This window comes from Vitis riparia, chromosome 13 (genome assembly GCF_004353265.1).
Source record: "Vitis riparia cultivar Riparia Gloire de Montpellier isolate 1030 chromosome 13, EGFV_Vit.rip_1.0, whole genome shotgun sequence".
Classification (NCBI taxonomy): Eukaryota; Viridiplantae; Streptophyta; class Magnoliopsida; order Vitales; family Vitaceae; genus Vitis; species Vitis riparia.
The window spans coordinates 28,210,437-28,222,761 of NC_048443.1; the positions used below are offsets into that span (position 1 = coordinate 28,210,437).

Consider the following 12,325-nt stretch of genomic DNA (forward strand, 5'->3'; position numbering starts at 1 on the left):
ATTATAATTTGATATTTTTTTCTTAAAATTTTTATAAAAAAAAATGAATATTATTATATAAAAATATATATTACAAATAGTATAAAGACTTAAAGAGTGTTTGTTTTTTTAGTTTTTTGTTGAAAGTAATTTGCTTTTAAACTTTAGATTGTTTGTTTTTCTATTTTTTCATGACTTATTATAAATTTTTTACTAAATAGAAAAAGTCAAATATTTTGACTTTTTCTAAATAAAAAAAATAACATGCTAATTTCTCTTTACCTTTTAATGCTTAATAGAAATAAAATATTACAAAAATAAACTGTTTAATACTTAACACTATTAAACATTAAAGTTCTATTTAGAATTAAGTAAAAAAATAAACACCACCTTAGTTATCCAAACTTTGGCTTGAATTCAACCCAAATTGAATTTGAGTTGAAAAAAATTTAACCAAAGTCCAACCGGAATGTTACAATCACTAAAGTCGAATAATAAAAATGATTTGCCAAGCCCACCTTGAGATCAGATTGAGTTGGCTTGGACCAACCCACACAAGTTGCAACCCAAGTTTAAGTTACAAGTGTCATTCAGAAGAGGTGTGTTTCAAACGAGGGTTGTGCCATTCAATCTATATTGTGGGTTGAATTCCCAGCTATATGCTTTTCAAGTATCCCTTACTTCAAACTCATGTAGAATTCAATATAGTTCTCGTGCAGTTGGTTAATTCTGCCACTATACACTGAAATGTTTGCCAAAATTTGTAAAAAAATGATATTTGAACAATATGAAATAAGGGCATATATCGGACCTATATGGCAAACGGGTTGAATCCATTATCCCATCTCTCAGCATCTTTGGCAGAATGATTGATAAACTAGTATGACAAGATGAAGTGTGTCACCCTATTGATCCTTGATTTCATCAATATGGGCCTCTTCTGCGCTGCTGCATTCTAACGCAGCATGATTTGAAGAATCTACTGTTTGGTAGGAGGGTGGCTCGCTCTTTCGAGTCTGCAGCCCCGTAAATCGTGCAAGATCAACCCATTGCTGCAGCATATAAAGAGAGGAAATTAAACCAATATGAAGTGGGAAAACCATTCAACACCATTATTACAGGTAGATGTTAAATAACAGTTCCACACAGATAGAAGTACATGTGCACCGGCAACAACTTGGCTGCTTAATTATGCAATGAAGCAGCCCTTTTTCATGATTTCTCAGGAGTAATGGTATGGATGATAATTACATGATAAATTTTACCAAAGAGAAAAGGAGTTAAAATGGGCAAAAAGAGGGAACTTCAAGAAATTAAAATTGAGCCTAACCTGGGTTCCCCAGTAGGAGTTGATTGTCCGAGCAAAAAAGGATAGCATATTCACAAGTAATGGTTGAGAAGCAAATTGATCAGAAAATCGATGCTCCACTACTCCAGCAATTATCTGTGTTACAATTTGTTTTAACATCAATACCAAAGAAATAATAAGACAAAATAAAGATGAAAAAGATAGTAAAAAAGAAAAAAAGAGAAAAAAGGACATCAATTCATGTGGGTTGGTTTCCAAGATATTTTGTACTTAAAAGTATAGTGGCAAATACTCGGTTTGATATCCAACATGTAGCTTTCAAGCTAGAGATTATAACAAATGAGATTAAACAGTTACCAGCTAGTAATTGAAACAACAATGTTTGAAGCATAATTATGATGATGACAACACTGTCATCGGTTGATGGGGCCAACCTACTCAATCCCCCAAGTTCAAAAATAATTTATGTATCCTAGACATTCAATCTTTCACTTTTTCTAATAGCCAGTCATTGTTTGGCCAGGACCAACAATACAGATAATCTCTTAAGAACGTGTTTAGTGCATATAGCCCCAAAAGAATGGAAACCACAACTTCCTAGACACCTTTCATAAAGCTGTCATTACTCTCCACCTATGCCTTATGTGGCCACTACTGAAAAACAAAACAAGAAGAATTTTTTCTATTCAATTTCCAAAAATGAGTTCCTGCAACTTTTGTAATAATGCAAACATTATAATTTACAATTTTGAGCTTTACCTGATACCGGAGATTGGCTGATATTCCAAGAAAGCATCCATAGACAAATGCTGTTTTAAATATCGGTGACCTTTTATTTTGCTGATTAACAATTAGTGCTGGATTAAGGATTTTGCGGACTGCATACAAAGTATTTGATGCAGCCACAGCCCCAATGCTAGAAATAAATCCGACACTAGCAAGTTTGACACCACCAAAAAGCACTGAAGCGACTCTATGACTCAGATTCCAGTCCTTCCCAGCAAGATTCTTCTGGAATGCATTGTCTGGAATGGAACCAAGGAGACCCTTTAATGCATCTATGCCATCAGGGGCGTTCATCTCATCAGCATATGAAAGGAATGACAAAGTTGGGGCAGGAAGCCACACAGTAAAAAAATCAACTACTGATCCCCTCAGGGTATCTGTAATAACATAGTCAAGCTCCTCAAAGAAATTTTCTTTGCGCCTCTCATACTGTGCTAAAAGAGTAGTGGTTATTGATATAACTTCTTCTATCGCTAATCTATGCAGGAATTTGGGGTCTGCCAACAATCTCTCCCTGAAACCCTGCATCAAGATGAGCTATCATCAACTTTCTACCTATTTAGAAGTACCCTCCCTATAATCAATTGCTTTTGCCCATAGCATCACAAGATAAACAAGAGAACAGGAAATGTCCCATATGCACAACAGGTTTAACCTTACAGTAAATAAGGTAGAGTGTTCTTAAGCTTGAATACCAAAAAAGGATTTGATCCCCCATAAAACAAGCTTACCTGGAATCGGTGAGTGAGCTCTGAAATAAGAGGATATTGCTCCAGATCAAAGAAGTTCTGTAGTACCTCAGGTGAAACCAGACCTAGATCAAGTCCTTTCTGAAGATCCTGATAAGCATGACACAATACCATCTTCATGAGAAGAATAAAGGAAAATTCTGGGGAAGATGAACCATTTATAATGGCATTTATAACATGCAAATCCAGCGCTAAACATCTTACTCAACTTGATTCAACTTCAATTCACATAACGAGATCAAAGGGTCTAAAACTATGCAATAATGCATGAGAAAATGGTTAAAACATAAGAATCCATTGAGTCAAGGGCATAATTAGAAGTCATCCCATCTCTAAAAATACTATTAAGAAAGGCTAACCTGTGGTAGGGCATCCCGCCTCCTGCCAGCTGCATTCATTACTCGGGCAACTTCAGCACGATCGAAGCAATTTCTGCTACAGGGCCTGGCAGCAGAATACCACAAGAAATCGGCAACAGGGACTTCTCCTTCTCTTCGTATATATTGCCTCTCAGGGTCAAGTAATATTACAGTTTGATTCCTTTTTTGCAGCTTCTTTGAAATTCTTGCTGGCAGCCCTGTCCCTCTTGATCCATACATAACATGGTTTGCACCTGTCACCACTACCAGCATACCAGTGGTTCCTCCGTCCACCATTTCTTGTAAGATTATCTGGGACATTGTATGGTCCTCAACCACTCTTGCCTGTGCAGATAGATATGAGCTTGGTCCAAAAGGAACAGACTGATTTGGAGAATTCGTGTCTATTGATGATTTGCGTGAGATAGAAGTAAAGCCTGAGATGAAGCCTGAACCGGCTGGAGGAGCATATTTTCTGCGTTCAGCCTTAGAAAGCCCACGAATTCCTTCAGCTTGAACAGTCCTTAGGACCTATTGTTTCAGAATAATCAGGAAGTTTATTTGCTACTATAGCGCTCATGAATAAACTGACAAATTAAAATGACAACAATTAAAAGTAATAGAAAAAGGAAAAAATCAATCCCAAGAGAAGTACAAAGCAAACAGTATCCTTTTGGATATGGATGCATCTTTGCAAAGACCAAGGCCTTATTTAAACACTACTAAAAGTCATATCCAACTTGCTTCCATTTGAATCTAAAACAAATTGATCATTTTTTTCCTTTTTCCTGAATTTGTTTCCTTATTGTCTTGTCCTAGGAACTTGGAGAAAGTTTTAGACCTGTGTTCACAGATTTACACAAAAATGTACACATACCTCAAGAGGTGTACCACAAGCAACTAACCGAACTCCATTATCTCGACAATAACTTAAAAGAGGCTCATACTCCTGCCAACGCTGAGGTGGCCAATGTGATGCATAAGACTTTAAGGTTCCTCCATCAATCCTGCCATTTAGTATATGCTTCAATTAAGCAGTGCGGAAATGTAGGAGAGAAAAATGAACAAGAATGAATAGGCTTTATCCAACCTCTAATAATGCATTTAAAAAAAATAAATCTTTTCATAGAAGGCAGTTCCAAACATAAAATAAAATATAAAGCACAGAATGATGTATGAATAAAGTGCAGTATCAGTAACCAACGAAAGCTCAGCTTTACAGGGTTCCTAATTAGTGGAAAGTGTTTATCCTACCTTCTGCACATTGATATCTGATGATTTGAATCAATAAAATAAGGACTTCCCATCACAAGTTACAAACAACGGCAATGGAAAAAAGCACAACAGATACAATTGAAGAAATGCTGACTTCCTCTCTCAAGGTGCATGCTCTATTTTTCCCCCCTTTTTGATGGGTAATATTTTTTTTATCATTATTATTTTCTGGAACCTCTTACATCCCCACCCCAACCCCTTGCTACTTGAGTCAAGGCTCAAGGGATTTCAAGTTGTTTGCTTAACAAATCAAATGTGAATCAACTCCACGCCGAGACACTACTCGTTAGGTGTGGAAGAAAAAAATAACAAGTTATCCGAATTATCAGTATGGTATTCTTGCGTACTGATTTCATGGTGCAACAACTGATGCTTGCAACTTCAGTGGATACTGAAGATATTTTAGAAACCGAAAAGGGTGGTCAAGTTTCGTCTTGAATTCATTTCATGTATTCCGTTTTTTTTTTTTTTTGATAGATAAATAAGCATATATATATTAAAAAGATGCACCCGAATAGCAACCCAAAGTTTAGAGGACATATACACAAACCACAAAGAGGCTCAACCAAGAAAAGGAGCTACAAAACAAGAAGTGCTACAACAACACCATCCTCAACAAAAGTCCAACCAATCAAAGAAATTTACTAGAGTCGAAGGACCATCCTTTATGAACATCTTAGTTTCCAACCACTAAAAACAAATAGAAGAGTTTTTTTAGCATTTCAAGTGAAAGCTCACCACCATCAAAGGCAAATTTGTTTCTTGCCTTCCAAACCGTCCAAAAGATGCATAAGGGAGGTTGCTCTCCATGCCTTCTTACGCCTTTTGCCCACAAATGAACCTTGTCAGCTTAGATGTGTCTCTCTGAACGACAATGGAAGCACCCACGAAACCAAAAAGAGCAAAAAGCAGTTCCCATAGAACCCTTGTCTTTACAAGGTGTACAAGGATGTGGTCAATGAGTTCCTCATCAATTTGACAAAGATAACATCTATTCGCTAAAGACCACTCTCTTCTTTGAACTTGATCCAAGGTTAAGGCTTTTCCCCACATGAATTCATTCATTCCATGTATTCTTGTTTGCGCCTTAAATATATGAATCCAAATAAAATAAGAATAATTAATCTGTTCAAACAAATCCTAGTTGGAAAAAAAAAATAAAAAAAAATCAACAGAATGCAGCCTTATCTCAAGTAAAGACAACTTCAAAGATCAGTTCTATTGATATAGAATTTAAGATTGTTCATGGAAGCATTTAGACAAAAATAATCATGTCACACAGAAACCCACCCTGTTATCAAATTTTGAGGCTGAATGTGGCAAGTTAAAAATGTCACTCTATCTGTCTTACATGAGTGCCAGCTATCAACACGTGGTAAGAAAATTTACTGACTGTCACAGTACATGTGATAGAGTTTTTCCTTGTTGCAGCAAGCAGTCCTTCTCTTGTAGGCTAGAAAATTAGAGTTTACGATCTTCATTCAAAATGTTCCAGAATAATCGTATGGTTGCGTGCAATAATCGTATGGACTTCTCCCCAATGGAACAGTAAAGGCAAAGTCAGTATCACTACTCATTATTGCTCCATGAGATCACATAATCAATTCCTAGTGAGAAAAAAATAGTGAACATGTTGAACTACAGCTGTAGATTTAGAATAACAACTACGTTTCTGGAAACATCTCTAATGCTTTCTTAGGAAAAACATTCAAAGCATCCATGTCAAGCCCTTACACAATTCGGGCACATTTGAATCATTGAATTCAGTAAAACATCCTCAAATGTCAAGATGACAGAGCTCAATGACAAAGAACACGTTAAAAGAACCAGTACAAACCTATAGTCCATGTATTGGTTGAGCTGTTCCTGTAAATTGCAAGGAAATGCCTCCAAAGCCAAAGATAAAGGCCGTTCATTCTCAGCACACCTTTTCCTCAATTTCTTCACAATCTCAAGCTCCAATTCCCTATCATCGCGAATTGGAACTTGCTCCGCTTCGCCCAAATACACAATTCGAGCATTCATCAACTTCTCCCAAACCTTCCGTTTATCTTTGCCGAGGGCCATTGGCTCTCCGATCACCGTCGCATCGTAAATCCTCGAAATTATCGCCTCCTCCATCTTCTTCTCCGCTGCCGCTGGCACTGTCCCCGATGCCGCCGCCGGCATCACAGCCTCAGTTCCCTCCTCCGCTCTCGCCACCACTGACTGCAACAAATACGCTCCAATCGCCAAGAATGGCGTGACCAACACCTCCCGCCTTGTCCCGACCTCAAACAGACGATCTCGATCGGAGCATGAAGACTCACGCTTTTCCACCGGGCTCCGGCAGCATCTGACTGCCACATCAACACCGCAGCGCTTTCCAGTCGAAATCCGCCGGAAAACATGGTTTCCGGCTAAAAATGCCTTCCCGATGTGATTCTCCTGTAGATCAAAACGACGGCCGCTCGCTGAGCTGACAAACACTGAGCCAGAGCCGAAGCCTCTGTGAGTGTGAGGCTTCATTTCCGGACGGCGAGAGAAAAGTTACCACATGGCAAGCGAAAAAGAGCGGGAGAGAGAAAGATGGGCCAGCCGTGGGCAACCGTGGCCTTCAGCCTTTAATTTCTCTATTTTTGTAAATTGCATTAAAAGTATTTTCCACTTGGAGAAATAAGAATTATCTGATATTTTTCTTTGAACACTGCACTCACCACGTAAGGGTGCAATAAAGAAATTAATTATTTTATTTTTTCTGGCCGCTGGAGTTTTGCTATTTTCTGACGTGTCGGATATGCACGAATTTGAGTGGCTAGGAAGGTGAAGGCGAACAAGAGCTTACGTGTCGCGATGGGGTTTTCTAAAATCGTTGTCCAGGGTGGAAGTGGGGGAAAATCGCTTGAATGTTTCATTGAAATATTGAAATAAAAAAATTCAGAAAAAATAACTGTAATGGAATGTTTTCCGGTTTTCAAAAATAATTTCCTCGTCATTTACTAAAATAAAATTTTATTTGAGAATAATGTTTTTGACTTGTTTTTATATTTTAAAAATAATATTTATTTATGCTGCAATTAATTTTTCAAATGAAAAAAAAAAAAGAAAACAGTTAAAAACAATTAAAATATATTATAAAAAAATTTAAATATGAATTTTATCTTTGAGAATTTAAATATGATAATAAATATTTTTTCCTTTTTTTTTTATAAAATATAATTTTATAGCTTCTTAGACATGAAAAATAATTCAATTTCTCTATAAAAAGAATAATATAATTTTAGGGTTGTTTGATTTCTTTAAGTTGATTTTTTTATTTATTGAACATATATTATTTGTTTATTTTTATTATTTGGTAAAAAAAAACTCTCAAAAGTTATTATTTTAAACCATAAGAATTGTATTTTTATATTTATTTTAAAAATAACAATTTATAATAATAAAATTTTAGAATAATATTAAAAAAAAAATCTCCCATGATAACTTTTTGATATCACGATGAGACCCAAAAAATTTGATCCAAAATTACTAAATTATTATTTCAAAATACAACTTTGGAATGTTTTTTCATCTCATAGGGCAAAATGTCAAGCTTTCAAACACTCTTTTAATTCAAAGGTTAAAATTATAATTTCAAACATATGACTTGTAAAATGATTTTTCAAAATACAAATTTGGATTTTTTTTTCTTTTCTTTTTTTTATTTTTTCGGATTATCTTATCGAGGCAAAATATCAAGCTTTCGATTAAATCAAACGTTAAAATCATCTTTTCAATACATAGCTTGTGAACACGTTCTTCTACTGAGCCCTCATATGTCAACCTTTTAAGACTAAAATATCATCTGGGATCATCTTATCGGGACAAAATGTCAAGCTTTCAAAAGCTATTTTCAATCAAAGGTTAAAATCGACTTTTTTTAACTTATAGTTTGTTCATGAATGCGTTGCTCCACTAAATCTTCATATGTCAACCTCGTAAGGCTAAAAGTATCATTCACAGATCAAAGGCTGATCCTTCTTAAAAAAATCTTATGCTGTCAATTTTTTTTGTATATATTTTTCTAACCAGATTCTTGGAATAAAAATACTAAATTCTTCATTTATCAACATTACAAAGATTAAAAGTGCGTTTAATAATGATTTAAAAAAATATTTTTAGACTTTCTTACACTCGAAAATTTTTATCTTTCAAATATTAAAAAAAGATAAAAATACTTCCTAAAATTGCTATCATATGCACACTAAAAGTGTATTTAGGAGTGATTTTATAAAACGTTTTTAACATTTTTCATACTTGAATAATAAAAATTTTTAAGTATTAGAAATATTAAAAGCATTTTATAAAATCATTACCAAACAGGCTTTAAAAACGTGTTTGATAATAATTTTAAAAAGTGTTTTTAACATTTTTAACACTGAAAAATCAAATTACTGTCAAACATACTCTAAATGTGCATTTGAGAGTAATTATAGAAAGTGTTTCTAATATTTTTAATATTTTAATAATAAAAATTTTAAATATTATAAATATTAAAAATACTTCCTAAAATCATTACCAAACCGATTCTAAATATTATCTACAAAATCAAATATTGATTTTTTTTTTTCAATATAAATCTTGTGAATGTCTTATTCTACTAAATTTTTTTGTGTCAACTTTATCATCTACAAATTAAAAGTTAATCCTTCTTCTACTAACTATGAATCAAAGGTTAAAATTATATTTTCAATGTATAACTTGTGAATGTCTTCTTCCTCTTCGTTTTCTTTAAAAACGTACAAAAAAAATCTTATGTGGCCATATTTTTTGTATGTTTTTTTAAACAAGGTTTTTAGAATAACATTAAGATAGCTTGTACTAAATTATTCAAGTGTCAACCCTATAAGAATAGATATCATCTACACAAAGCTTATACTAATACGTGATTAAAAAATATTAAATGTTTTGGAGAGAGAGAAAAAAGATGGTGGCAAAGGCTTGTTTTGCAATAATCCACTCCCAATTGTGTAGATATTGTCTGTTTTGGGCCTAAAGGGATTCTCACAATTTTAAAAAATAAAATTTCCCACATATTCGATGTGGGATGTTACAGATACCCCTCATGCAAACACAACGTATTCGTTGTGTCCCACATGATTGCGGGGCCAAATAGACGAATACCCCTAAGGGGCCAAACAAACCCCTACATCGAAGTCGAATATCAACTCTAATACCATTTGTAACGACCCACTCTCAACCTTGTAGATATTTTCCGCTTTGAACCCAAATGGGCCCTCACGACTTTAAAAGTTGTCTACAGGGTTAAGAAAAGTCTATAGTTATATAGTGTCATGAACTTTCCTCCTTATCCAATGTGAGATGTCACAAACACCCCCTATGCAGACACAACATCCTCGTTGTGTCATATGAGATTGTGGGTCGAACAAACAAAACATCCCTTATGGGACCAAACAAACCCTCACACCTAGGTTGAGGATCGACTCTAAAACCATTTGTAATGATCCGCTCCCAACCGTATAGATATTGTTCGCTTTAGGCCCAAAAGTGTCATCACAACTTTAAAAGTCGTTTATAGGGTTAAGAGAAGTCCATACTTATACAACACTATGAACTTTTCCATCGTATTCGATGTGGGATGTCACAAATACCCCTCATGCAGACACAACGTCCTCGTTGTGTCCCATGGGATTATGAGATCAAATAGACAAAAACCTCATTTGGGTTCAAAATGGACAATATCTACACGGTTAGGAGTGGGTCGTTACAAATGGTATCAGAGCCAATCCTCGACCTCGGTGTGGAGGTTTGTTTGGTCTCGTAGATTGTGTTTGTCTATTTGACCCCGTAATCCCATGGGACACAATGAGGACACTGTGTATGCATAGGGGGTGTTTGTGACATCCCACATTGAATAGGGGGAAAGTTTCTGACGCTATATAAATATGAACTTCTCTTAACCCTGTAAACGTGTTTTAAAGTTGTAAAGACCTCTTCGGGCCCAAAGCGGATAATATGCCCGCTCCTAACTGTGTAGATATTATCCGCTTTGGGTCCAATGGGACTCTCATGACTTTATAATGCGTCTACAAGATTAAGAGAAGTCCATACTTATATAGCGCCGTGAACTTTCCCCCCATGCAGACACAACATATTCGTTGTGTCCCACAAGATTGCGAGGCCAAATAAATGAACACCCCTTACGGGGCCAAACAAACCCCCACACTGGGATCGAGGATCGACTCTAATACCATTTGTAACGACCTGCTCCCAACTGCATAGATATTGTCTGCTTTAACTCCAGAGGGGCCCTCACGGCTTTAAAACACGTTTACAGTGTTGAGAGAAGTCCATACTTATATAGTGTCAGGAGCTTTCCCCCTCAATCCGATGTGGGATGTCACAAACACCTCCCATACAGACACAAATGTCTTCGTTGTGTCCTATGGGATTACGGGGTCAAACAGATAAATACCACATTTGAGTTTAAAGTGAACAATATCTACACGATTAAGAGTGAGTCGTTACATATTTGATAGTAATTTTATAAATTATTTTAATCATTTTAACACTTGTAGTTTTTTATTATTCTAAATGTTAAAAAGATTATAAATGTTTTCTAAAATTACTACCAAACACACCCTTAATCACTTTAAATGCCAAAATCAATAAATAAATTATTAAGTTTAAGATTTATTTATTAATTTGGTTAAAATATTTGGTAGAGTTGGCAATAATCTAATAAGTTTTTAAAATTATCTTATCCATAATTTTTTGCATTTTTTTTTGTTTTAATCCCTCAAAATTTTCACATTTCAAACATTCTCTCACATTATTAATTTATATATATATATATACATATATAAACCCATAAAATATCAAAGAATCCCAAAGGTTTAGCTTAATTTTTTTTTTTTAAGTTATACATTCTTTCAATAAAATAAAATTTTATTCGACCTAGAAAAGCATACTAAATGATTTATAGGCAAAACTATTTATTCACTAGTATAATCTAACGTGAACAAGTGGTTAGATTTTGAAATTTACGAAAAAATAGAAGGAAAATAGTAAAAATTATGGATGCAAGTTGGAAATTATTATTGGCTTTATATAAATTTTAATTTTTAATAATTTTATATTTCAAATTTTACAATTAAAGTATGAAATCAATTATTAAATTTATATTCCTCCTAACAACTTGAGTTCGCACCAAGGTCCTCATAAGTTCATCAATCCATACAAATTTCGTACTTTTTTGCATGTCATGGTTGTTGTGTCTTTGAAAAACTTATGGTACATATTCTCTTACTCATATAGAGTTTTATTATGCCACATGTAGTGTTTCTAATGGAGAATCAATAATAGAAAATTATTTTTTATTATAAAATTATTCTCATATTTTTTATACACCGATTTCATATTTGATTGTAAGCAAAATTATTTTTTATTTTGTATTTGTGTATACGCGAGATTTGTCTTTAGAAGATATCCGAGACTTGTGTCTTCAAGAAGACAAATTTTGTGCTAAAACCTCAAACTCGAATAGTTCTCATTATCTTATATTCAAGTTCTCAATGGTCATTTCAATAATACTATCATCGTTGTAGATTTTTTAATGATGAATTTTGATTTATAAATATCATTATAGGGATGACAATGAGATAGTATCGGATGAGTTGTCCTCATTTCAACCCTAATCCATTTTTTTTTTAAATTTAAAATTATATTTTTTAATTACATTAAAAAACATATATATTTTATAAAATATTAAAATATTATAACGGGATGAGACAAAGTAATATCCAAACCCATCCCGAACTAGTCTTAGATTTAAAAAAAAAGAAAATCTCAAATTCACACCTTACCATTTATTTAAATTTTAAATCGGT

General features: G+C 34.1%; 1 protein-coding gene across 1 annotated transcript; it reads right to left on the bottom strand.

Annotated features, from left to right (window-relative positions):
• Window positions 1–461: 461 nt before the first annotated feature.
• On the bottom strand, window positions 462–7,045 carry LOC117928968 (protein RETICULATA-RELATED 5, chloroplastic-like). Its single transcript, XM_034849128.1, has 7 exons — window positions 6,295–7,045; window positions 4,060–4,189; window positions 3,183–3,713; window positions 2,806–2,913; window positions 2,048–2,596; window positions 1,310–1,423; window positions 462–1,031 (listed from the first exon to the last, which is right to left on the bottom strand). The coding sequence occupies exons 1-7, from the start codon at window positions 6,963–6,965 to the stop codon at window positions 885–887; spliced, it is 2,250 nt and encodes a 749-aa protein (XP_034705019.1). The 5' UTR covers window positions 6,966–7,045; the 3' UTR covers window positions 462–884.
• Between the last annotated feature and the right edge of the window lie 5,280 nt (window positions 7,046–12,325).

Bases quoted from the DNA above. Each gene is read 5' to 3' on its own strand.
- LOC117928968 (XM_034849128.1), bottom strand. From the start codon at position 6,965: ATGAAGCCTCACACTCACAGAGGCTTCGGCTCTGGCTCAGTGTTTGTC. The intron at 3,714-4,059 runs GTATGTGTACAT...CTGAAACAATAG, and splicing joins CTTGTGGTACACCTCTTGAG to GTCCTAAGGACTGTTCAAGC. The intron at 2,914-3,182 runs GTTAGCCTTTCT...CATGCTTATCAG, and splicing joins GGCGGGATGCCCTACCACAG to GATCTTCAGAAAGGACTTGA.